General features: G+C 42.5%; 1 protein-coding gene across 2 annotated transcripts in view; it reads left to right on the top strand.

Moving 5' to 3' along the window:
* The window catches only part of LRRC28 (leucine rich repeat containing 28), a 40652-nt gene that overhangs the window by 6501 nt on the left and 7394 nt on the right, over positions 1-26757 (top strand). Inside the window, exons 4-7 of one of the 2 annotated variants that reach the window (XM_036355724.1) lie at positions 1217-1254; positions 1884-2021; positions 15332-15538; positions 21111-21213. In XM_036355724.1, coding sequence (XP_036211617.1) covers positions 1217-1254; positions 1884-2021; positions 15332-15538; positions 21111-21213 — 486 coding nt within the window. The remainder of the gene's footprint in view (positions 1-1216; positions 1255-1883; positions 2022-15331; positions 15539-21110; positions 21214-26757) is intronic. The other variant, XM_036355725.1, reaches the window with a different exon arrangement.

A 26757-nucleotide genomic window follows, 5' to 3' on the forward strand; every position in this document is an offset into this window, starting at 1 on the left:
TCTTTCTTATTCTGTGTCACACTTGATATTAGACTTTAAAATGGAGAAGAATATTTTGAAATTCTATTTTTTAAAGATTTTATGAAGATTGGTTAGTGGGGTACAATAAATAAAAGGATAGGTTTGAAAATAAAGTTTTCAAAAGTCTAGTTTTCTTGTCTCAAAATCAATGATATAAATTTATTTTAAAAATTATTACTGTATGATCTCCAGTGGTCCTTATTTTACTCCGATGTTAGTGGGCTGCTTCTGATTGTATAAAATCTCCACCAGAGGGCGCTGCAGGCACTTCGCCTGGATTTGTCAGCCTGGAACTTTTTTTCTTTTTTATGAAAAGAATTTGATCCTTGTTTATGAAATTCATTTTGCTGTAAAATAAATTCTGTGCCTTGACAGTTGCGTATTTCTACAGATACTACTAATGATGAGTATGTAATCTCTCCAGAATTCTTGGTTCTCAGTAAGCATGCTTGCTGACTGGAAATATCTCTGGTTTGATTATTTTGTGCCGTTATCCTTTAGAAACGAAAAGTTGCATTTTCCTGTACACATAAATGCCGACTTTTCTTTACACCATAACTGTATCTCTGAAAACCTGAATAATTTAAAACAAAGTAGGAAACTAGTTGAGGTTGAAAAAATACCTCTAGTTTTTCTTTTGTGTATCTTCTATTTTAAAATAGCACTTAAAGCCCTAGCTGGTTTGGCTCAGTGGATAAAGCGTCAGCCTGGGGACCAAAGGGTCCTGGGTTCGATTCCGGTCAAGGACTCGTGCAGGAGTCAACCAATCGATATGTTTCTCTCACACCGATATTTCTCTGTCTTCCACTCTCTCTAAAAATCAAAAATTATCCTCGGGTGAGGATTAAAAAAAAAAAAAAGATAAAAATCCCTGCTTATTACAGAAAATGTCAAAAATACAAAAAAAGCCCTAAAAAGAAAATAAAAATACATATTTAAAAAAACCCAAAAATAAAATAGCAATTAAATCAATAAATAGTTTTAATATTTGCAATCCCAGCATAAAATATTTCAAAGTATTATTAGTTATCTGTGATGACAATATATTTTGTGTTATGTACTTAGGGCGTTAAGGAAAGTTTGGTCCCTTTATATTTGATGTATTTCTAAGTGAGCATTTTACAAACCTATTCTGTAGCAGAAGTTCTGAATAACAACAGTGTTTTTTTGTTTTGTTTTTTGGTATTTTCCCCAGGTACCTTCATTCAAATAACATAGTTGTGATTCCAGAAGGTAAGTAAGCACACTTCTAACTTTTAGTTAGGAGAGACTATAGTTTAAGTTTTCCTTTCTAATAGTAGAACAGATAGTGTCTTTAAACCTATTGTGGTTGGTATATTAGTGAGTTTTAATTATAAACCATCTTTAATTTATTTGTTTCACAGACTCTTCCCCCAATTAGTAAATCCAGTTAAGAATTATGACTAAATGACATTAATAGAGTCCAAAATGGTTATAATGATTAGATAAATTATCTTTAGATATATTGTTGTTGGGTAAATAACAAAATAATAATAAGTTCTAAATTCAGTAAAGCCAGTTAAGAATTTCGGTTAGATTGAAAACATCCTTATATATTGTTTCATGAGTTTATTTTTTTATTCAAGCGGTATTTTGCATTGTTTTAAAAATGTTGATTTGTGCTTTTTTTTAAAGTAATATTTTATATAGAGGTAGTCTTATCACCTCCATAAAATTTAGTTTCATGTATGTTTTTATTATTTAGGGAGCAACTTTATTAGTACCTTGTGAGATGGTGATACTAAGTCTGCAAATATTTTAACTTGGAGTTCTTGCATTAAAGATCTGGCATAACGCTTGGGTCAAATTGATTTTGCCTTTCCCCTCCTTTTCTCTTGAAGCCATTGGATCCCTTATAAAACTCCAGTGTTTGGATCTTAGCGACAATGCCTTAGAAATTGTTTGCCCAGAAATTGGTCGCCTGAGAGCTTTGCGTCATCTCCGGTTAGCTAATAACCAACTGCAATTCCTACCTCCAGGTAATCGTAGCCGGGGGCACACGGTCTCTTTTCTCTTACAAGTCTGTTTTCATTCATGTTTCTCACTGTGTGTCTAGGCAGTGGGCTTTGGAAAGATTTGTAAGTATTTGATTGTCCATTTGTTTGACTGTGAAGCTAAGAAATGTGGGGGGGAAATGTGACAGTTTTCCCGGATGCAAACATAAGAAGGGGCATTTATGTTTTTGAGCTACACTTACCACAGTTGAGCATTGGCCTTCAGATCACTGCTCTGGTGAAACATTTGTACAAAAAGCTACTTCACTTCTGAAGTTCAGCTCTGAATTTCATATCCGGGAATTTAGGGGAAATTTGCACGGTGTGATCATTTTAGTATCAAAAAGGCAGATATATAGTGTTTTCTCTCATTCTCCAGTGAGAGAACGGATGTATATTAATAAGATGTGATTTAATAAGAAGCCATACAAGAATTTAGCAGCACCATTTAAGTTTGATCTTAGGCTTAATGGTCAGTTTTGCCTACTGAACATTCTATTAGATTGTGACATACCTATAGACCAGGGGTGGGAAACCTTTTTTCTGCCAAGCCATGTGGGTATTTATAACATCCTTCGCAGGCCATACACAATTATCAACTTAAAAATTAGCCTGCTATACTTGGTCATAATATTTCTTTATGATTTAAGGAATACTTTCTCCAAAGTTTTGCAAGTAGAGAAATTTCTTGATCAATACACAATACATGATTAGTTTTGTACTGGTCAGTAGTTGATGTCCTGGCCTTCACATAGAGGTGCAATATTGCTTACAAAAATGGTACTGGTGTAGCAGTTAGTCTGTTTAAAAAATAAGTTCTTAACCTCATATAATGTCTTTTCAAAACTTTCTATTCAAAATACATTACTATTACTGCATATAATTTTACTCCAAACATGCAAAGCTATAGTTAATACAAGAATTTTCAGTATAGTATAGGAATATGGTCTTTCCTTTAGATTTTTATCATTGGTAATTAGTCTCAGTGGTGTTTCATCACTCTACCTTTGTCAGGTTCACATATCCAGATATTTCGGAAATTAGATTCTCTTTTGTTGATTACCTCAAAAATGTATCATTAAAATGATACTTTAAATTTTCCTGTATGGGGCTTATAAAGATATATTGTAGAATCAAAATGCATGGATGGATATAACACTGTTTGTAAGCCCTTTTGATGTATGTTTAAGTAACACGAGACTAGAATTCCCTGTTAAGCCATTGTTCTTTGTATTCTATTATTCTCTTTTCCTGTAACGTAAGACGTTTTGCGGTAGAATGTGGCCATTTCCTTCCGTTATATACTCTCGGAGGTTAAGGCCGTACGGCCGATAGCATTGGCTGCTTCCTACTCACCAGTGAAGGACATAGGTTTCCTGATGCCTTTCATGTAATTTTTTATTTATATCACACCTGTTGCTTAATAGATTGGAGGCATTTATCCCTGATTTTATCTCCTTAGCTTATTTCTGGTGTCTGTGTTTGTGTTTGCTTGTCTTGAGTAAAATTATATGCAGCAATAGCAATGTATTTTGAGCCATGTGTAGACTTTTTTTTCTTCTTTTTAGGCTATCATGAATAGCAATGAACTAGGTCTTACTATCTGATTCACTTGATATCTCTCTTTATGAGGTAGTTTCAGTGTTATAATTTGAATGGGTGAGGGGCTAGGGACACCTCTGCAAATGTTTGATTATGTTTGGGCACATACTATGAAAATGTATTTTAATGATAGTTTTTAAAAATGGGAGGGATGCCATGTTGTCTCCATTTGATGACAATAGACATGTGGCTGTGCGATTGATCTCCCTTCTACCTAGTCCATGCTAGTACATGTAGACTTCCTTTTAAAAAAAAATTTTTTTTTTTTTATTTATTTCAGAGAGGAAGGGAGAATGAGAGAGAGAGAGGAACATCAGTGATGAGAGAATCATTGATTGGCTGCCTCCTGCACGCTGCACACTGGGATGGAGCCTGCAACGCAGGCATGTGCCCTGACTGGGTATTGAACTGTGAGCTCCTGGTTCATAGGGCGATGCTCAACCACTGAGCCACACCGGCTGGGCCGTTTAGACTTCTTACGTGTTATATTCCCTCGAAAGACTTAACGTTTTACTATGTGTATTCGTTGTGGTTGAATACACTTTGAATATAAGATCGTAATCAGTATTTATAATTTTAGAGCATATTTGAAATATCTACTGAATATAGAGAGTTTTAAGATTAGGATCTCAGAATGCATTACAAGGGTTTCATGAGCGCCCTGCATGGATGCATTTTGCAGGAGAGTATACAACTTGTCATTAGTCATTTTGACATGTGCTCAGAGCCTTCATAAGAAAAGTGAAGACCCAAAAAGCATTTGGAGCCAAATACTCACATGTTGGATTAGACAGAGAGTAGTCCATTGTGAGAACTTGGTAGGGCGGAGGGGCCTGGGCTAGGACAGTGCATTGTGGGGAAATGGCCAGGAGGATCAAGGTCAGCGTAACAAGGTTTGTTTGTACCGATTTCCCTTGGCCTTGAGTCCCCGCCTCTGGAAATAAGAACGTCTCCTGGTACAGGGAGTGCACCTTTTGCACGGGGCTTTCCAGACCCCAAGGGCAGAGCCAAGCCACTCAGGGCGTCCCTGAGGGCCAACCCCAGGCCCAAAGTGCGGAGCCCTGGTCCACAGGCCCTGTGCTCTGTTAAGGATGCTTTACCTCATTTGATTACTTAAAGGAGTAGAGGGGTCAGCTCGACTCTTCCGGGCGAGGCTCAGGCCTACGGGGATGGAGCCTGCAACCCGGGCATGTGCCCTGACTGGGATTCAGACCGTGACCTCCTGGTTCATAGGTTGCTGCTCAGCCACTGAGCCACACCCACTGGGCATGATGATGCTTTAAAAAAAAAAAAAAAGGCAAAAGGAGAAAAGTTAGCCTTTCAGACTTGGAAATCCTCTCCTACCACTCATACCACTGATTAACCTGGACTGTTCCTCTGTTGAAAAGATTGAAAAGCAGCTAACATCTTAACAGCAGAGATCCAATTTGAAATCTTAAGGGATAATCATCCAAGTTCACCTCACATGCAGTGCCTTTTCTCTTTCCTTTCTGCATATAATTAATTTTCTTCACCTGATCTAGTAGAGGCGTGGTGCTCTATGGGAACTATAAAGAGAGTACTGCCCGGCCAGTGTGGCTCAGTGGTTAAGCATCGACCTATGAACCAGGGGGTCACGGTTCGATTTCTCGGTCAGGGCACATGCCTGGGTTGCATGTTTTTAAGACACAGCCTATTATTGACAATTCAGAAATTTAATTTTATTTTTGGATCTAAATGAACTTGCAGTATTTTAGAGGTGGTGTTTTATGACATGATTAGAAAATTCTAGCTTCATGTCAAACTATATAATTGTGAAGAAAAATGAACAGGTAGGAAATAGGGTATGTGCTGAAATAAGTATTAGTTTAAAAGTGTCTTCAATATGTAAAAAAGTTATTTTTTTTAATGTGTTATGGGAACATGCTTGGTGCTTACTTCATCTATAAATTATGGTTTAATCTGTTCAAGGGTTTAATTTAAATCAGATTGTCTATTCTGCAAGTAATTTGGAAGTTAATGACTGTTTTAGTGAATGAAAAGCTGTATGATTTGCCAAGGGTTGATGTAATAGAAGTAATTAAAGAAAATTCAGTTTGATATGGGTTGTTACCAAGTTCTCCGCCACACTCCACACATAATTGACATCACAGTTCTTTGTTTAATACTTTTTATTATCCCTTTTAAAAAATTAACATTATGTAATATACACAATTTGTAAACCCTCATGCCCTGTTACGTCATGCCTTTTAGAAACAGAAAGCGGATTTCCAAGGCTGTCATTATGCCCTTCATAAAATCAAAGCCATCAGAGTTACCATAAACTCTGATGTTGGATGTTAGTGGTAGAAGGACTATCACAACCCATCAAGTTAAAATTTAGCTACCACATTGGATAAGCAAATGGAGGCCTAGGGACCAAGTGACATTAATTTTATAGGCTTTTGCTTTATTGAACATTCACAATTCTTAAAGCTCCATGGAATTCTCAGTGTGGGAAACTTAAATATCTATCATTTGAAGAGCAGAAATTTTAAAAATTGAGGACGCCCAATTTACCTGTATTTTTTATTTGCTGGAGTATGCTATTGACGTCACATTTAAGAACTATTCACCAAATCTAGGGTCACAAAAATTTTTCAATTATTGTATGCGATGTGAAGAAAGGGTTCAGATATTTTTAGATTGGGGATATTCAGTTTTTCCAGCACAATCTGTTGAAAGACTATTTTTTCTTTGTTGAAAATCAGTTGACTGACCATGAACATATGGGTTTATTTCAAATGTTCTGTTCCCATTAGTCTTTATGTCTGTCCTTATGGCAATACCATATTGGCTCGATTACTGTAGCTTTATAGGCAGTTTTGACGTGAGCTTGTGTAATTCCGTCAACTTTGTTCTTTTCCAAATTTCTTTAGAAAAAAAAAACAAATTTCATTGATTTTTTTTTTTTTTTTTTTTTACCACCAAAAAAAGTTTATTTTTCTTCCTTTTGGGGATTCCAGCTGTGTATATATGTTTATGCATATATGGTAGCAATAAGAAGGTAAAGATGGAATGGAGGACTTTGTATCCATGGAGATCATTATACTAGCCAGTATAATTTCTAGTCACTCAACCTAGTTCTTCTTTTTAAATATGTTTTTATTCATTTCAGAGAGAGGAAGGGAGAGGGGGATAGAAATATCAGTGATGAGAGAGAATCGTGGATCGGCTCCCTCCTGCACGCCCCCTACTGGGGATCCAGCCCGCAACCTGGGCATGTGCACTGACCAGGAATCAAACCGTGACCTCCTGGTTCATAGGTCGGTGCTCAACCACTGAGCCACACCGGCCGGACTCAATCAATTTCTTGCCTTTATTTATGTAACTTAGAACTTGAAGCTTGGGGCTCTCATTCTGTCGTGCCTTCCACAACATTGTGCCTCTTGTCAGTAACACAGGGACAGTGAAGGGCCAGACCAGGAGCCAGATGACACGCTGTGCATTGTGCTTGGAGGCGGGAGAGTTGACGGATGGACAGACTTGAGAAGAGGGAAGCTGTGTCTGTTTGTCCGCCCTCCCCCTCCCCCATGTACCTGCTTCTGCTATTTACTGATGGCCAGCTCCTGGCCAGGGGCGTTGAGCAAGAAGAAGATACAGGCTCTGGGTTTTGACTCACAGATCACCTAAATGCATTTCAATGTCCTATAGAGATCATGCAAATATACATATTAGATGAAAGGACACCAGACAATTAGGATGCGTGCTGGAAAGGGCCTTCTCTCTGTGGCTTTTATTATTTATTTATTTATTTAATTGTTGTTACATGGATACACTGTAGCTTGTTCTTGTCTCTGTGGCTTTTTTATAAACAAGAATTAATTTCTGTACTGCTAAAGTAGTGTGAACATCTTTTTTTTCTTTTTAATCATCTTTGATAAGTCTTTCAGTGCCTGTTATGTGCTCAAACTTTGTTATTTAATTTTCTGTGATTTACATATCCTGGCATTAAATACATTTCACCCACATAAAAATATAGCTTTTGTAGCAAATATTCATTTAATTTTTTAATTCTTTTATAAAACTAAAATAAATATTACTTTGAAATGTATCAATATTTAACAAAATATTTATAAGAATAATATTATTCAGCTATTGCTAGAACTAAAATTCTCCCAATATCTTTAAGATTCTTTAGGTTTTGATAAAGGATTGGGATATGTTCACAAATACTTCCAGTAATGTTAATTAACAACCACTGCCTTTTTAAACCTCTTGGACATGCTAACTAGGGGCAAGTAAAATTTGGAAAGTGGAAAATTCATATTTATTCTTCTATATGTTTATGTCATTTTAAAAATGACTTTGAACTTCAACACAGTGATTTTGTTCTCTTGAAACCCTTTTAGTGTTTCTCCACTCGAGTCTCTTTGAATGTTCTACCCAGTTTCTCTAACCCAGGAGGAGGGAACCTTTTATCTGCCAAGGGCCATGTGGATATATATAACAACTTTCTCAGGCCATACAAACTGATCCACTTAAAAATTAGCCTGCTGCATTTGGTCAGATGTTTAATTAACTCACCCCTAACGCCTCGGCAGGGCCAGACCAAATGATTCCACGGACCAGACGTTCCCCACCCCTGCTCGAAACCAGCGGTCGCCAACCTTTCGGACCTCACAGACCACCGCTTGGCGACCGCTGCTCTAACCATTGCTCTACGTAAAGCCTGTTAGTAAATCTTAGTCAAAATGGTAACGGACAACTGCCCATTTCTTCCCCAGGAAAGAGCTGGCAGTATTTCAGTCCCAGTCACTGAGACGTTAAGTCTCAAGTGGTGGTAGTTAATTTCCTTTCAACGGGATGATTAAGGCTATGTAGAGGGCTGCTTTGGTGAAATGTTTTGATTTCTCCCTTTGTCTTCATTTAATTAGCTCTTACTATTGCTTCTTATTAGGCTAAATGACTTGGGTGTTTCTAATTAAAACTTAAATCTCTTACAATGATCTAGCTTTTGAGAAGCCGTGTGGACTAATGCTGCGGAACCTTTTCTCTGCGCTCTTGGCCTTGACATTGCCTGCTCTGGTTTCCTAATTTAGTAACAGAAATCCAAGTATGCACTACTGGGCAGGTTGGGTATGCTGGCACCCAGCCAGGAAGCACGGGCTTCTCAAGTAAGCGGACCAGGGGGGATTTGTGGAAAACACAGATTACATTACGTGACGTGACATGAGCTTCGCACTTGACAAATCCCTAACTATTTAAAGGGACTCAGCTGACCCACGCCATCTAAATAAAAGTCAGTTTTGTTGAAACACGCATTCACACTAAATGATATATTGTTTCCCTTTCCAAAATCACCCTTCATTTTTGTAGTTTTAATTTCGTATTTGTGTAAACATATTTTGCCCATTGACTTTTAGAGAGAGTGGAAGGGAGGGAGAGGGAGAGAGAGAGAAACGTCTATGTGAGTGGGCTACACCGATTGGTTGCCTCCTGCATGTGCCCCATCCACCCCGACCGGGCCCAGGGATGGAACTTGAGCCACACCGGCCAGGGCATTGTGTAAACTTGTAAAAAGCACTTTCTCTTTCAGTGAACAAATAAATGCATCAAATTTACTTCACTCTATTCAATTATCGTATGCGTGTGTAATACCATTCAAATTAGCCTGATATAACAGAGTTGATAAGGTACAAATGTAATGTGCTTTTGTGTGAGGAAATGAAAGAAAGCTCTGACAGAGATAAACTTCATAAAAGAAGAACACGCCTGGTTTTATAAGGCTGCCCCTGCCCCTGCGCGGCTGGTGGCGGTTGCGTCTCCTGCACTGTGGGCATCCTTAGGCTTCGCGTCCTCCCTGTACTCCGGGTGGGTTGGCCCCGGTTGCTTCCTTGAATGTTGGAGTGCTGGCTGCTTTCCCGTCTGCTCACACTTGACCTTCCTGTTGGTGCTTCTTGCCTGGCATAGCCTTGGTCTTCAGGCTCATTGCCTCCGAATTTGGAGAAGAGTCTTGAGGTCCCTTCTTGGCTCCCGCCAACCTTGATGTATTTCATTGTCAAATGAGGGCCCGCTGTCCATCCTGATCATCGTTGAACAATGAATTCTACCACTTGGACGCTCTGAATCACACTAGAGCAGTATGAGTCACAAAATGCAACAAAAGGGATTTCATGTAAACTCAGGAGTCAAATTATATCGACTTTAGGATTCAGATTTTTGTGTTGTATAAATGCCATCCAGAAGTTTTAGGAAGAAAGAATACTGACCATCATGGATTTCTTGACCAAAAGTGGTCAGGTTTTAATCCTTAAAAATAGTCCGTTCTTAAGATGGTCTGCTCCTCACCTTCTGTAATTGGGCAGATGTCCAGTCCTCGTCAGGCCTCCTCCCTCTTCCCTCCCTCCCTTATCTCAGGCCTCTGCCTCCCAGTGTGCTCAGTGCTCTCAAACTCCACATCCCACGGAGACTGACTCAGAGCTCCTCTGCTACTGGCCTTCCCTTTGCGTTCCTGAGAGAGGGCACTGTCCTAACAAGGTTTTGGCTGCCGAAGAGATGGGCTGAGGGGAGGTCTCTGTTGTCAGAGACTCAAAATGGTATCCACTGGTTACTAGGCAACGCAAAACATTTGGAAAGAACTAGAATACAGATATTTTGGCAGCCTCAGTAAATTTAATTTCTTAAAGGCACTCTATTCATGTTGCTGTTTTTGCTAGTAATAAAAAATTTAAAACAATACCTTAACAGTTACTTTTTTACAAAATATATTTTTTAATTGATTTCAGAGAGGAAGGGAGAGGGAGCGAGAGATAGAAACATCACTGATGAGAGAGAATCATTGATCGGCTGCCTCCTGCACGCCCCTCCATTGGGGATCGAGTTCGCAACCCGGGCATGTGCCCTGATCAAATCCGGGACCCTTCAGTCCGCAGGCCGACGCTCCATCCCCTGAGCCAAACCAGCTACGGCTCTCATGGAATCTTTTCTATTTTTGTTTACCTTTCAGCAATTTGACTATTATGTGTCTAGATATGGATTTCTTTGTGTTTCTCCTACTTGGAATTCATTGAACTTCTTGGATCTGTAGATTAATGCTTGTCATCAAATGTAGAACATTTTCAGCCATTGTCTTTTAACATATTTTTTTCTCCCACTTTCTCGTTTTCCTCTCCTTCTGGAACTTCCATTACAGATATGATGGTATCCCACAGGTCTCTGGCATGCTGATCATTTTCTGTTGATTTTTTTTTCTATTCTCCAAACTTAATAATTCCTATTGACATGTCTTTGAGTTTACTGTTCTTTCCTCCACCATGTCAGCTCTGATCCTGAGACCATCTAATGACTATTTTACTTCAGTTATTGTATTTTCCACTTTAGAATTTCTCCTTGGCACTTTTTATGGCTCTTTTTTTTTTTTCTATTTAGATTCTCTATTGATTGAGTCATTGTCATCATAGTTTTCTTTAGGTTTTGACATAGTTTCCTTTGCTTCTTTAAACACATTTGTAACAGCTGCTTTGAAATCTCTGCCAAGTTCAACATCTGGACCCATTCAGAGTTAGTTTCTGTTGACTGCTTCTCCCCACGCCCCTCCCCCCCCAAAGCCCCCTGGTTAGGGGTCACACTTTGCTATCTTGTATTTTTTGTTGTTGTGGAAAACTGGAAAATCTAGTTAACATATTGGGACAACTTTGGATTTTGATTTATTTTTCTGGAAGTTGTTTTATTTTTTAAATTCTTGTTCCTTTCTGTGGTTTAAATTTCAGACTCTTTCCCCCTCAGTGGTATGTAGCTGCTCAGAGTTCAGTCTTGTGTTTTTTAACCTGGCTCCGTAGGGGCAGCCACTGTGTATAGCTGAGGAGCAGCCATTGATTTGGAGAGAAGCTCGCTCAAACACTTCCAGCCCGCGAGGCTCCTGTCTTACGCGACTTGAAATGTGTGTGGATTGTCAGTGCCTTCAGGGGGTGTCAGCTGTCGCATCTGCTCTGCTGTTGACTTTGTGCAGACTCGCGGGTCTTCCCTGCACGGACGCACGGTTCCTCGGTCGTGGAAGGACTTGTGGAGAGCGTATCTAGCACTTCATCTGCTCTCTCCTTTCCAGAATCGCCCAATTAAATTTATGGCTGTTCAACCACTCATTCCAGCGGGGTCTGCAATCCCAGGCTAGCAAAGCACATGCTTTCCTCTTCTTTTTCTATACCATTTGCCACTTTTAGCTAAAAAAAAAAAAAGCTGTGAGATTTGCCCCCAACCCCCAAGTCAAGGATGCTCTCTGACTGCAGGCTGCTGGCTGTCCTAGCCATTCCTCAGCAGCCCTGCCTTGGTAAGCTCACATTTTTGAGATTGAGCTCGGGCTCCCTGGATGGGAGAGGAGCCACCCCAAGCAATAAAAGGCTGCAGACTCCCACTGTTCTTGAATGAAGCTTTAACAGGTTCCCAAGAATAGACACTTACGAATTTGTCTGCCTTTGGGTGGTTTCCAGAGTCCTGAAATAGTTGGTTCGTTCCAGTTTTGTCCAGTGTTCTGCTTGTTTTTGTGGAGAGACTTCACCCAGCTCTTCACACCACCTTGAGCCCCACTCTTTTGAAATATTCTTAAGCCATTTATGTAATATATTTTTATTGATTTCAGAGAGGAAAGGAGAGGGGGAGAGAGAGAGAAACATCGATGAGAGAGAAACATCAATCGGCTGCCTCCTGCACACCCCCTACTGGGGTTCGAGCCCGAAACCCGGGCATGTGCCCTGACTGGGAATCGAACCCTTGACCTCTTGGTTCATAGGTCAATGCTCAACCACTGAGCAACACCAGCCAGACTCCCTATACTAATTTGAGTTTAGAAAGTGAAATGAAAGCAATCATTATAATGACATTTTATTCAGGTAGTGTAATATGGATTATTTGTAGTTATTCTCTTCAAAGTAATAAAATAAAAAATAAGCTTTTATGCTGGACTATGATGCTGTGATATTTCTTGAGGCAGCGGTTATAATAGTTTTATGCGAACAATGGACACCTGGTGATCTCACTCAGGTCAAAAACTCCATTGTGCTACCTCGGTGAAGAGGGAAAATAGCCTACCTAGAAGAAATCTGGGAAGCAGACAGTCACTAAAATATAACATAGAAATGAAAATCGGCGTATGTGGTCTCCATTAATCTTGCTGAATGAAGACAATAAAGGGTTTTTCTAAGTAGCAATTCGTGTATTGACACAAAGCAATGCGACAGATGCTAAGTTTTAGAATAAATGCTTTTCCATTTCAAAGACAGGCTGTATCTAAAGAAGAGATAGAGGCCACTTCAGTCTAGCGGTGGGTTAGATTATAGTTGGCCCTCAGGGAGAGCACTTTCAAGAAACGTTTTCTTATCTTCTGTAGTAGTCTCAGGGCATTTTACTAGGGTCAAATCAACCATTTGGTTAGCTAACCAATAAACACCTGGTAAGTAACTTATTTTGAATGACATTGAAAGAAACTTTAGGGCATAATTTAATTGCACACAAAGCACCAGGTAAAATGTCAAAACTGTGATTTTTTTTTTTTTTTGAAGTATGTCTTTCACATTTTAAAATTTCTATTGGGAATTAGTTGCCAACTCTGACACCCAGACATAACTAGTTAAGTCCTATCAGTATCCGTTGTGTTTCTTCGATGTCGGGTGTTTCAGAGCATTTTATTTGAAAACTCCCAAATAATATGTAATCGTCTTTCCCAATTAAGAGGCCTTCTTAATTGCTTGTTTGCTATTACTTCTATTAGACAAAGGCATAGTTAATAGATTTTTTTTTCCAGTGAGCTTTCTGGTATTGTTAATTTTATTCTTTCTTGTGATTGTTTGTTAATAAACATAACCTGCCACACATTCTTATGAATATATAGCAAGCTTCGTACGATTGGTTTTCATTTTTTTACTTCACCAAGGTAGTCCTACCCATTTTCTGAAAGATCATCTACTTTCTAAGAGCTCCTTTCTCTAGGTTAGACATAACAAACACGAACATACTGTGTTCATAATTGATTCTGTGATAAAACTGCATAATTAAAAAGGCACTTATATTAAGAATTTACATTTAGAATATTGTGTAGTTTAATGGGCTGAAAAATAATTGTTTTCTGCCATGTCTTGTTGAATCTATGGATATTTCATTTAATCACTTTATGTACATGTTATTCTGGTGTTTTTATAGATGATTTCTTATTTTATTTTAAAAATATATTTTTATTGATTTCAGAGAGGAACAGAGAGGGAGAGAGAGAGATAAACATCAATGATGACAGAGAATCATTCATCCATCGGCTGCCTCCTGCACGCCCCCTACTGGGGGTAGAGTCCGCCACAACTTGGGCATGTGCCCTGACTGTGAATTGAACCATGACCTCCTGGTTCATAGGTCGATACTCAAGCCCTGAGCCACGCCAGCCGGGCTGTAGATGATTTTTGAAACATCAAACCACCAGATCTAAATATTTGAGTCAATCACCCAAGTGGCACGGCTGATGAGTGACAGGGTTATGGCTTGAATGTATTGCTACGTATCAGTATGAGCCTTCCACCGCCAATCTAGAGCGAGCGAATGAGCTTGGAGAGGGACACGCCGTTACGCAGAACGGAACCCGGCCCTGAAACACTGTCCTCTTGTCTCTGCGTGCCCTCCCCTACCTACTGTGGTTGGCAGCTTCCATTAGAGCTATCTTCGTGGCACCGGAAAAAGCCAGTGCTCGAAAAACACCATCCTTGTTACTGACTCTGTGGTCACTGCCCTGGCCTGGAATGGGTGGCTTCCTTCCCGTTCCCATTTAAATTTCAGATGAGGTCAGTGTGCATCAGCAGAGAATGATGGTCGAGGGAGCCGACTGCGTTCTCTGTAGAAATGGCACTCCCGCGTTCTTTTTATGCTTCGTGTAAGTCATTACTGCGTTGGCAACAGGGAAGTCATTTTCGGGATATTCTATCAGTAGCTGCCAAGTTGTAAGGTATTGAAGGTGTAGCATAAAAGGAAATCATGCAGACAGCCGTGAAGTTAGGCTTATTCTAGGCACACCGAGGAAATACAGTCCGCAAACGGATGTTTACTCCTTGGGGAGTGGGGTGCTGACAGGGAGACCAGCTGGGAAGAGTAAGATCCCACTAATATTCTAAAAAGAATGCATTGAAACGCTCTATCAGTAATACCACACTAATACCAAGATGACTTATCAATGAATATTTTTGAAGGCGTCAGTAATGTTAAATCTGTTAAGGATAAAATTAATTATAGACAATTTTATTAAAAAGAAACATAATACTTGCCCGGCCAGTGTGGCTCAGTAGTTGAGCGTCGTCGGCCTATGAACCAGGAGGTCATGGTTCAATTCCTGGTCAGGGCACATGCCTGGGGTTGTGGGCTCCATCCCCAGTAGGGGTTGTGCAGGAGGCAGCCAATCCATGACTCTCTCTCATCACTGATGCTTCTTTCTATCTGTCTCTTTCCCTCCCCCTGCCTCTCTGAAATCAATAAAAAACATATTTAAAAAAACAATTCTGGCAGGATCCTTTAAAGACACCTGCCCAGGTTGGGTCATTTGCATACTAGACCTCAACCCCGTGCCTCCGCATGCATATCTATGGGAATAGCTGCAGCTACTGGTGTCATTTGGTTGAACTGTTGCGGTATTGATTCATTTTATTTGCTCAACCTAACTCATGTAACCAGGATGCGATTTATCTTAATTTTGGTTTTGGTTGTAGAGGTTGGCGATTTGAAGGAGCTGCAGACACTAGACATTTCTACCAATCGTTTGCTAGCTTTACCCGAGAGGCTTCACCTGTGCCTTTCTCTGCAGTACCTCACCGTGGACCGAAACCGGCTGTGGTGTGTGCCGCGCCACCTCTGCCAGCTGCCCAGCCTCAATGAGCTCTCCATGGCCGGAAACCGGCTTGCATTTTTGCCGCTTGGTAAGTGAGCGCGTGGATACGAGAAAGCAAAGAGGCCAGGGAGTAAGACAGAACACCTTTGGCTCCTTGACTGGGAAGGAGGAGTTAGTTTTCTTCATTCTGTTTGTCTTGAAGATTCCTCTCTCAATCCACCTTTGCCATGAAGAAGGCAGGATCCTGCCCAGGTAACAAAGTTCATTTCAGGGTTTGAGATTAAAAGAAAAAAAAATCTGTGCAAAAAACGTGATTAGGGACAAAACATGTGACATATGAGGTGATTTACTCTGAGAAAGGATTGACATGTATAGGTTATCCCCAAAAATGCCTGCACACTTTGAATAATTGTAAAGGCAGTGTTTATCAAAATACATTTCATGTTCAAAATTGAGCCATCAGCGGTTAAAGTGTGTGTGCATTTTTGGGACACCCTGTATGCATATGTACACATATGTAGTATATTTTATATGTAGATAACCATGCAACTGACAGGGTTATTGAGCAACATGAAAGGGTGGCCACTAGTACAGATATATCTGTTAGATGTGTGCTTCTATGTGGAAACATTTGTATCGGGTGTTCTAATGATTAGCATTGCCAGGTAAGCAGACTAGACATTTTTAAAGACTGAGCTAGAAATGTCACTCTGAACCTAGCCAGTTTGGCTCAGTGGATAAAGCATCGGCCCACGGACTGAAGGATCCTGGGTTCAATACCAGTCAAGGGCATGTGCCTTGGTTGTAGGCTTGATCCCAGGCCAGGGAGCCTGCGGGAGACAACCAGTTAATGTGTCTCTCTCACATTGATGTTTCTCTTTCTCTGTCTCCCCCCTCCCTTCCACTTTCTCTCAAAATCAATGGGAAAATGTCCTCAGGTGAAAAACAAATGAACAAACACAAGAGATGTCACTCTGGCTAGTAACATTCTCCACTGCAGACTTATGTAGTTGGCCCATTCTGACATCATATACTAGTATGTAAACAAACATTGGCCTTTAATAAAACAATACATTTATTTTCACTGAGAATTGAATTCTTTTAACAAAAGTGCCACTTAAAAAAATTTCAGTGTGAAACCCCCCAGTCTGTGCTAGACAGTCAGCATGAGCCTCCTTCGCTAGGATCTTCCCTGAAGGAATTCCTGGGATTTGTTGAAATCCCTGCCCTAATCCGGAAGACAGAACTAGCTCACAGTGATCGGGGCTTTTAAAGGAAGCTGGACACTTTGTTCATCACTCAGCTCTCTGGCAACGCCTCCTGACGTCTCACCTGGACGCTGGGCACAGTGCCAGTCCTGGGGGCATCCACAGCACCCATGCAGCCTGCTCGGTAGTACCCTTTCCTAGTTATAGGGGAGCGCCCTGCTTCTGTGGAATGATCTGTTGACGGAGGTTGTCTAACTCACAGTGAAGCAGGCCGCCCCACCTTTCAATTCCAGCTCTGCCACTGACTAGCTGTGTGAGCTTGGGCTTTGAAAGGCTGTTTCGTTTGTATAAGGCTCAGTAACAGGGCAATATTAATACCTACTTCATACTGCCCTTGAGAGTGAAATAAGATTCCTTTAAAACACCATCACTCGTAAATGCTGCATAAGCACGCAGTCAGTATGAACTGCCTTTATTGCTTCCCAAGACTGCAAGCCAGGCTTGGAGCTGTGTGTCTTCACTTTTGTGCCCAAGAACCTAGCACAGTGTCGAGCCCATTGCTTGTAATAATGTCTCTGTTACCTGAACTGTGGGACAGAGTTCGATTTAGAGATACTGACACCTGCATATTTAAACCAACAACAAAGGCACACTTCAGTCATTCAAATTCATTAAAATCCACTTACTGTAATTTAACAGTTGTTGATTCACTCTGTATAAAGCATCTGATTAAATTACAATTCACTGCGAAATCTTACTGTGCAAAAGTTGAATAGATCGGAAAGAATATGATTACGTAAAAGATTTTGTGGAGCGTGTGAGTATTTGAAGAAGCTAGCTCTTAAAAAATTCATTATTCTGAAAAAGTGGTTGAGAAGTTCTCTTTGTCAAAGGCCTCATGTAGGTAATTTGTTTTTTAGTTTTTAATATGTTTTTATTGATTTCAGAGAGAGGAGAGGAGAAGGAGAGAAACATCAATGATGAGAGAATCATTAATCGGCTGCCTCCTGCACGCCCCCCACTGGGGATGGAGCCCAAAACCTGGGCGTGGGCACTGGACCTCCTGGTTCATGGGTCGACGCTCACCCACTGAGCCACACTGACTGGGCTCATGTAGGTAATTTATATTACCTTTGAAGTATTTTCCGAATAGACTATAAATTACTCTAAATTCATTACCAAGATACCCACATTTTATAGGCATTAAAAATGTAATTATGACTAATTATATATCCAATCGATCAAACTCTGATTATTGGTATAATATCGATAGAGCATTCTGAACAACCTGTTTTGGTCTGTTGCTTTCATGGTGCCGTCCCTCTTGGCCTGTCATTTTCTTGAAGAGAATCCATCATTCATCTTTGATAAAAGAAATGAGTTTCACCCTGGTCAGGCCTCGGTAAACAGAGCCTGTTGGTCCTGGCCCGGGCTGCGGTGCCGTGCTTGCTTTTACACGGCAGCTCAACAGCAAGCACCCACACACACAAGACCTTTTTGTTCCCTCGGCCACCATGTGGGCCGCATATGCCGGAGCCTTGAAGTTCAAGGAAAAAGAGTTGGAGTCTGTGCAAGACCGCTAGCTTTTGCTAATTTGCAAGTCACAATACTTTGATCTGGGCGTCTGGAAGGAAAAAAGGAAAACACTTTAGACACTTTAAAAAGCCACATGAAGAAGTTCTTTGTGGCTTTTCGCATCTGTGCAGATGTTCACTTCCTTGCTTTATGAAGTTCACGTCCTGAGCATTTTCGCACAGGAACTAGGAAGGGTATTATTGCATGACATATTTTATTGCAAGATATTGGTCCATTAAAACTAATAGAAGGAAGAAAACGCACCATCTCATTAGCTGGTGGGTCACTGGTATCTTCCAAAGGTAATGATTGCCCGGCCAGTGCGGCTCAGTGATTGACCTGTGAACCAGGAGGTCACGGTTTGATTCCCAGTCAGGACACATGCCCAGCTTGTGGGCTCGATCCCCAGTGATTCTCTCTCATCATCGATATTTCTCCCTCTCTCTCCCTCTTCCTTCCTCTCTGAAATCATTTCTTAAAAAAAGATTCACAAAGTTAGTTACTGAGTGGAAATTTTCTCTTTTCAGAATAGAAGAAATAGCGCAAAGCTTTTCCCTGCAGAAAGCACTGACACGTCAGCCTCAATATGCTTAGAAAGCCCACTCCGTGAGCTTGAGGCTCTGCCGGCGGACAGCTCTCCGGCTGCGCGCTCCTGAGGTTGTCACAGCGCTGCTCCGACAGCCCGTGACCTTGCTGGGTGTTGGGTGTCGCTGCCTCGCCAGCAGGCCGTGCTGTGTCAGCTGACGCAGGAGCGGCCTGGTTCTCTGTAATTCCGCACTCTCTTGTGATTTTTCTCTTTATATCCAGAAGAGAGAGGTAAAAGAAACGAAGATGCATTGAGCGCCCATTAGTATGCAGGGGATCGAGTTGGCATTGTGTGCACTGTTGAACCTTCATAACGAGCCTGCGTCCTGGGTCCTGTTCTCTCCATTTCACAGAGGAGGTGACAGGCAAGGAGCCTGGCATTTCCCCCGGCAGCGCGAAGCAGGCAGAAGGTGGAAAGCCAGGGTTCAGGCCCAGTTCTGACTCCAAAGCCCACTTCATCGTGTCAGTTCAGTACTATTTTTTCATCCTCTATATGAGATTGTGTTACTTGGAAAGTTTAAATATTTGTATTAAAAACTCACAGCCATGTGGTATACTGGCCAGCATGTAATAGACTTTAGCACAGTCGATTCCTGTTTTCTTTCAGCTTCAATAGAAAATAGTTCAGCTCTGGCCAGTGGTGTTCAGTGGTTAGAGTGTCAGGCTATGCCAGTGATGGCGAACCTTTTGAGCTCGGCGTGTCAGCATTTTGAAAAACCCTAACTTAACTCTGGTGCCGTGTCACATATAGAAATTTTTTGATATTTGCAACCAGAGTAAAACAAATTTATATTTTTGATATTTATTTTATATATAAATGCCATTTAACAAAGAAAAATCAACCAAAAAAATGAGTTTGCGTGTCACCTCTGACATGTGTGTCATAGGTTCGCCATCACTGGGCTATGCACTGAAGGGTCTTGGGTTTGATTCCTGATCAAGGGCACATAGCTGGGTGGCAGGTTTGCTCCCCGCCCTCGATTGGGGTGGGTGGGGGAGGCAGTCAGTCATGTCTCTCACATCGATGTCTCTCTCTCTCTCTCTCTCTCTCTCTCTCTTTCCCTCGCTTCGTCCCTCCCTCTCTTCTCTCTCTAAAAATGGATGGAAAAAATATCCCTGAGTGAGGATTAACAACAGCAGAAAAAAAAAAAACAAACATTAAAAAAAGAAAATAGTTCATTCCATCACGAGCTTACTGTATAAAATAACACCCCCAGCCGAAGAGGCGCGGAGAGAACTCTCTGGAACCGAAAGCCTACGATAAGATCTCAGCCAGCTTGCGTTTTAAACCATCGACTCCTCATTGTTTCCTCTACACCCAGGATAGGAACGAAGACTCAGGGTATCGGAAGCAGCCAGTGCCAGCTTTTAGGTAGCTTTGTGCTGGGGTCTTTGCACGCAGCCTCCTCTGATTGCACGCGTTCTCCCTTTCGTGTAGCTCAGAGGGGAGAGGCGCCTCCTCTGCCACGTCCCATTTTGTGTCCTTGGCTCAAGTGGATGAATCACCCTCTCCCAAGGCCGTTGCCTCCAACCCTCTTCTGTGCAGTTCAAGTCCAGAAGAGCGCCAGTACCTTTTGCTGACACCAAAGAGAATTCTCTCTCTCTCTCTCTCTCTTTTTAAAATGTATTTTTATTGACTTCAGAGAGGAAGGGAGAGAGAAACATCAATGATGAGAGAGAGACATCGATTGGTGGCCTCTTGCACGCGCCCTGACCAGGGCCGGGGATTGAGCCTGCAACCGAGATACGTGCCCTTGACTGGAATCGAACCCGGGACCCTTGAGTCTGAAGGCCCACGCTCGGTCCACTGAGCCAGTCCAGCTAGGGTGAGAATTCTCTCGTAATTGACCCTCTCCTGGAGGGCACACCTCCAAATGTCCCTTACTAATAATCACGAGAATAATAACTGCCAGGTATTGGAGGAGGCTGTGTGCCAAGAATTCTGCTTGACAATTTAGAAACTGTTAGTAATGCCCACTGAATTTAAGAGGCAGCATTATCCCCCCCTTTGTACAGATGGGGACACCGAGGACACCCATTTTGTAAATAGAAGGAGAATTCAAACCCTGGGCGTCTGACTCCGAGATGGTGCTCCCGTGATGAGCATCCTACACGCCTCACCGCTGGTCAGCTCAAGCGGAGACTCTTTCCTTAGCCCCGTAGGGACTCTAAAAGGCACATCTGAGCTGAGAGCGTATTTGGATTGTGTCAGAGTCGTTTCATTCAATTTTCCGTTTCATGTTGTATTGGTGCGTGGTTACAGGAGTGATGGTACTTTGCTTTCTGGTCCAGATTTAGGTCGATCGCGAGAACTGCAGTACGTGTACGTGGATAACAACGCCCACCTGAAAGGCTTGCCGTCCTACCTGTACAACAAGGTCGTCGGGTGCAATGGGTGAGCGGACGTCCCGTTTCAGCCTGCGGCCCAGCTCTTTGCTGCCTTGGTTTCTCTTTCATTACTTGGTCTTGATCTCACTTAGGGAGAGATGAACTGTTTTGATAATCCTGCTCAATTTTATCTTTGGCCTGAATATGCTAAGCCACATACCTTTAGAAGCTAAGCATGTGGGGCAAGCAGGTTAGAGCATTGTCATTCAAGTTCAGCCAGTCAGCTGGGAGTTCAGACAGGACACAAGTAAAAAATGAATCTCTGCATCTCATTCTAAGCTCAGGATCAGTCACAGACGGGTGGTGTCAGCAGTGACGTAAACGCTGTCCTCCTCAGCCCTCCACTGCAGTGCCCCCCTCGGATCTGGAACGGTGCCACTTGGACTATTCAGAACTCAACATCTGCAATAGCCCCTCATGGAGATCATGATTCTGGCAACCAAAGCAGATGTTTCATTTAATGGGGAATGATTGGCACTTGTTTTCAGAACCACAATAACCTTTTCTTCTCAGTCGGGCTTTTAGAAAGATGGCTTCAGCCCTCTTGGCGTGACCCAGTGGGTTGAGCAGTGTCCCATGAACCAAGAGGTCGCTGGTTGCGTTCCCAGTCAGGGCACGTGCCCGGGTTGCAGGCTCCATCCCCAGTAGGAGGTGTGCAGGAGGCAGCCGATCGATGTGTCTCTCATTGATGTCTCTCTCTCTCTCTCTCTCCCCCCCCTCCCTCTCTCTCTAAAAACTCAATAAAAACATATTAAAAAAAAAAAGACAGCTTTAGCTCCTCCCTCAATAGTGGGACAGACCCACCTTAAAGTGCTTCCCAGAGGGGTTTGGGGTTAATGTAGGACAACCCAGCTTCCAGAACCTGCTTTTGACTGGCCTCGCTTCCCTCACTTATGCAGCCAAAGGACGCCTGGAACACCTCTGAGGCCACTTAGCACGGTAGACTGTGCTCTCGTAATCCCCAACACCCTGCCTAACCTGCCTCTCACCATCGGCAGTTCTGGCCAGAGAGGGGATGGCCATCAGCTTGAGCACAGCCGTCCCCCTGCCGGCATGGCTCCGGGGGATGGACGCCGAGCAGCGCGGCCTCCCCTGGGAGAAATCACAGGGTTGGATTCTTAGGAGAGCCCTGGGTGAGATCAGCGCCTGTGCAGGCTGATGAAATACCAGCGGGGCGGTGCCTGCAGAGCCCACGCGAAGCAGAGGTGATGGAAGTGCGGTGGAGTCGTGTAGCTCAGCGGTTTCTACAGCTGGTGTGACAGCTGTGGCTCCCCTCAGTCAGTCACTGATCCAGACGCGGTCCTCCAGGATCCGCACGATGGCCCACTTCTCCCGGGGGAGGGAGGTGCCCCCATCACCGAGATCCAGGGCCTGATGCAGGCCAGCCCCGAGGATGCGGCAATGTTATCGCACCAGGCCAGGCCTCCAGAGACGGCGCTGCGATGGACTTAGGCTGCGCCACGATTGCGGGAGCGGCCCTTCTGCTCCCGTGTTGGATGTGGATGTTGTTGACGGCCAGGACGTTCTGTTTGTTCTGAGCAGGGAGAGATGTCTTAATCCTTGGCTTGGTATCTGGTAGCAGAGAAAGTGCATTTTCTGGGGGCTCCAGATCTTTCAGAAAAATAAATGGTAGTGCAAACTATGCAGATTTTTAGCTAGTAGCCCACATTTTATTCTTGTTATTAATAGTGTGGTAACATTTTCCTTGGATACTAGTAATAAGAAGATAAAATTATTATTAGAAGGAGAGCACCACACAATCAGCTTTCTAACATTGGTAGTTTGGGAGTGTAGGCAGTCCCACTTAGAAAGGCCCAAAGGCATTTTTAGTCTGTTGGCTTAACTCAGCCTGCATTTGTCACAGGTGCAATTCTGGTGCTTCTATTCCAGAATTGCTCTTTAAAAGGTCTGGCTGGTGTGGCTCAGTAGTTAGCATCAACCTAAGAACCAGGAGGTCACGGTTCGATTCCTGGTCAAGGGCACGTGCCTGGGTTGTGGGCTCGATCCCCAGTGTGGGGCATGCAGGAGGTGGCAATCAGCGATTCTCTCTCATCATTGATGTTTCTAGCTCTCTCCCTCTCCCTTCCTCTCTGAAATCAATAAAATATACTAAAAAGAAAAAGAAAAGAAAAGACCTTTTTCTGTCTTGCATCATTTTGTGGGTGTTATTTAGTCTCTGATGGGGTCAAGGGAGGTTGTCCATGGCCAGCAGAGAGGTCCCTAACCCCTGTCATTGCCTCCCTTGCAGCCTGCATCCTATAGACCTGCTGCTCTTCTCTCGTCTTAGCAGAGAAGGCGTTTCATAGATGGATCCTAAAATGGATTTAATTAGCTCTTTCCATCCAGTCACGAAGAGTAGGAACTTCTGCTAAGAAAATTGTCAAAGGGAAATGAGACCTTATGCAAAACGAGGATCCGCTCACTTGCTAGTGAGCCTTGGTAGTAGTTTCAGTCAGATCCGTCTTTCTCATTATTGGAGGCCAGGAGAGCATTAGGGGAAATCTGGTTTTGAGTTTTCTAAACCTTTATTTGTTCCTCTATGTTATTAAATTCTTCAGGCGGTTCCACGTAGAGCCCGTCTGCAGTTGGGTTAAGAACAGCAGCTGCCAAGGCAATAACAGTGTGAAGTAAATACTCACGAATGATTGGCTTGTCTCATTGTTTTATGGCTTTGCTCAGGGTTCCCATACTACAGTGTGGCTGTAAAGTCTGGGAACAGATACTCTTTTACCATGTGTTCTCCATAGCAACAGCACCAATAGAAGGAGGTGAGGGGGTGGGTGGGGAGGGGGATATTAATTTATTTTAAGAAATTGGCTCTCCCTAGCTGGTTTGGCTCAGTGGATAGAGTGTCGGCCTGTGGACTGAAGGGTCCCGGGTTCGATTCCGGTCAAGGACACTTGCTCAGATTTTGGGCTCGATCCCCAGTAGGGGGAGTGCAGGAGGCAGCCGATCCATGATTCTCTCGTCATTGATACTTCTGTCTCTTTTTCTCCCTCTCCATGGCTCTCTGAAATCAATAAAAATATGTTAAAAAAAAAAAAAGATAAAAAATGAAAAAGAAATGGGCTCATCTGATTGTGAAGGCTTGGAAGTCTGAAATCTGTAGGCAGTCTGGAGCTCCAGGCCGGGGAAGAGCTGATGAGGCAGCTTGAGGCTGAAGACACTGCAGGCAGAACTCCCTCTTCCTCAAGGGGCCTTTTTCTAAGGCCTTCAACTGATTGCATGAGGCTCCCTCACGTCACAGAGATGAATCAGCTTTAGTCAAAGTCTACTGATTTATGCCCGGCCGGCGTGGCTCAGTGGTCGGGTGTCGACCTATGAACCAGGTGGTCATGGTTCAATTCCCGGTCAGGGCACATGCCCGGGTTGCAGTCTTGATCCCCAGTGGGACATGCAGGAGGCAGCCGATCAATGATTCTCTCTCATCATTGATGGTCCTATGTCCTTCTCCCTTCCTCTGAAATCAATAAAAAATATATACTTAAAAAAACAACAACAGACAAAGTCTACTGATTTAAGTGTTAATCTCATTTCAAGAAATACCTTCACAGCAACATCTAGACTGGTGTTTGACCACATATCAGGGTACCATGTGCCTAGCCAAGCTGATACAGGAATCTACTCACACCGCATAATGTAGTATATCATCAAAAGAGCCTTTTATTGTGTTTTTGCCTCTTTCCAGACTTAATGGCCACACGGTGTAATAACATTTTGGAGATGATCCTCTCATCGTCATTTTTCTCCATATTAGGAAAGAAACAAGAAGTATAAAGGAAAACTTAGAATCATTTCCTCATCTTCACAAGTGGTTCATAAGGGTAGTAGCTTGAGAACCAACGGACATACTAACACATTGTCTTCTAAGATTTGTAAGGGTTTAGGTTTGCATGTAGGTCTCGGATTTATTTTCAGTTAGTTTTTGTATGATACAAGCTACAGTTGAAGTTTCTTTTTTTTTTTTTGCATATGGGTATACAGTTGTTCCGACGCCCTTTGTTTAACACCCTGTTCTTTCTCCACTGTATTGCCTTTGTACCTTTGTTGAAAATTAGTTGTCCATATAGGTGTGGGCCTATTTCTTGTTACTCTATCTGCCCCATTCATCTCTTTGTCCGTTTTGACACCAGTAACACATTGTCTTGATTACCAGGGTTTTACAGTAAGTCTTAAAATCGGGTGGTATTTGTCCTCCAGTTTTTTGTGTGTTTTTTTAAGTGTCTGACTATTCCAGTTGCTTTGCTGTTTAGAAAAAAATCTATTCTGTAGTGAATGTCATTGAACCCACAGGAGGCGTTCCTTTATGAAAACTAAACTATAACGTTAGCATTTAGAGTAGCCGTTCCCTTTGGAATGTGAGTTTTGCCTGTTAAAGGGTCCCAGAGTGGCCTTCTGAGCTCTCTTTCTTGAGCTGAGTGGAGAAATCGGATGGGTGAAATCAGCTGATTCTAGGTCACATGTTCTCGCCTCTGAAAAATCTCAAAATCTTCCTTCATTCCCTGGACAGGGTCAGTCACTCCGTCTTTTCTGACTAACATCAGAATAATTGTCATCATTTCATTTTCCAAGGAAAGGGAGTCATCTTGTTAGTTTGTTCTCTCTCTTTTTTTAAAATATATTTTTATTGATTTCAGAGAGGAAAGAAGAGGGAGAGAGAAACATCAATGATGAGAGAGAATTATGGATTGACTTCCTCCTGCACACCCCCTACTGGGGATCGAGCCTGCAACCCGGGCCTGTGTCCTGACCGGGAATCGAACCATGCCCTCCTGGGTCATAGGTCGGTGCTCAACCACTGAGCCACACCAGCCGGGCTGTTTGTTCTTTAAGTATCTTGATGAACTGGCGAAGAGTATGTTCTCTGGGAACCTTTCCTAGTGGAAGGAATGAGCAGACGAGGGGCCTTCCTAATGAACCAGCGAGCCAAGGGCTTCTTGCCATCCCTGTGCACGCTCCTTCATGGCCCGTTTCCCGTGGAGGTTGGAGAGGTCGTCCCAGGTGATGTCGGGAGAACCAAGGTCTGTCCCTTCATTAGAGGAGGAACGTGTGAAGACTTTTAGGTAACCCAGTGGTCGCAGGCAGGAGGTGGAATGAGGTCAGACTCCGGAGTTTGGGTAACCCTGCAGGAACAAGGCCTTCTGTGCTTCCAGGTTATGAGTGGCTACAGGGAAGCGGGTGTGGCTTGGCTTAGTCAGTAGGTTTGGCCAAGAATATTTTCACTGCAAGTTTATGAAAGGCTCCAATAAAGGTATCTTCTACTACTAAAAATCTATTTGCTCTGCAGGGTATTTTTCCACGCCAAAAAGTTCTACTAAACCTCGGTACTAGAACCTAACAGCGCGTCCTTTTTTTCCTTTTAATTTTGAAAATGTCAATACACATAAACGTGAAGAGGGTCATAAAATGAGGATAAATAGAGCTCACAAAACATACCGTGTGGGTCCTGGGAAGGAAAGTTCCTTCAAAGTCTGTCCTCCCTGGAAGTGACTGGACCTCGGCAATGGTTTAGCTGAGTTCCAACTGGCGAATGTAGATTTCTGCGCCAGGT

The sequence above is a fragment of the Myotis myotis genome, unplaced genomic scaffold, assembly GCF_014108235.1.
Source record: "Myotis myotis isolate mMyoMyo1 unplaced genomic scaffold, mMyoMyo1.p scaffold_m19_p_23, whole genome shotgun sequence".
NCBI lineage: Eukaryota > Metazoa > Chordata > Mammalia > Chiroptera > Vespertilionidae > Myotis > Myotis myotis.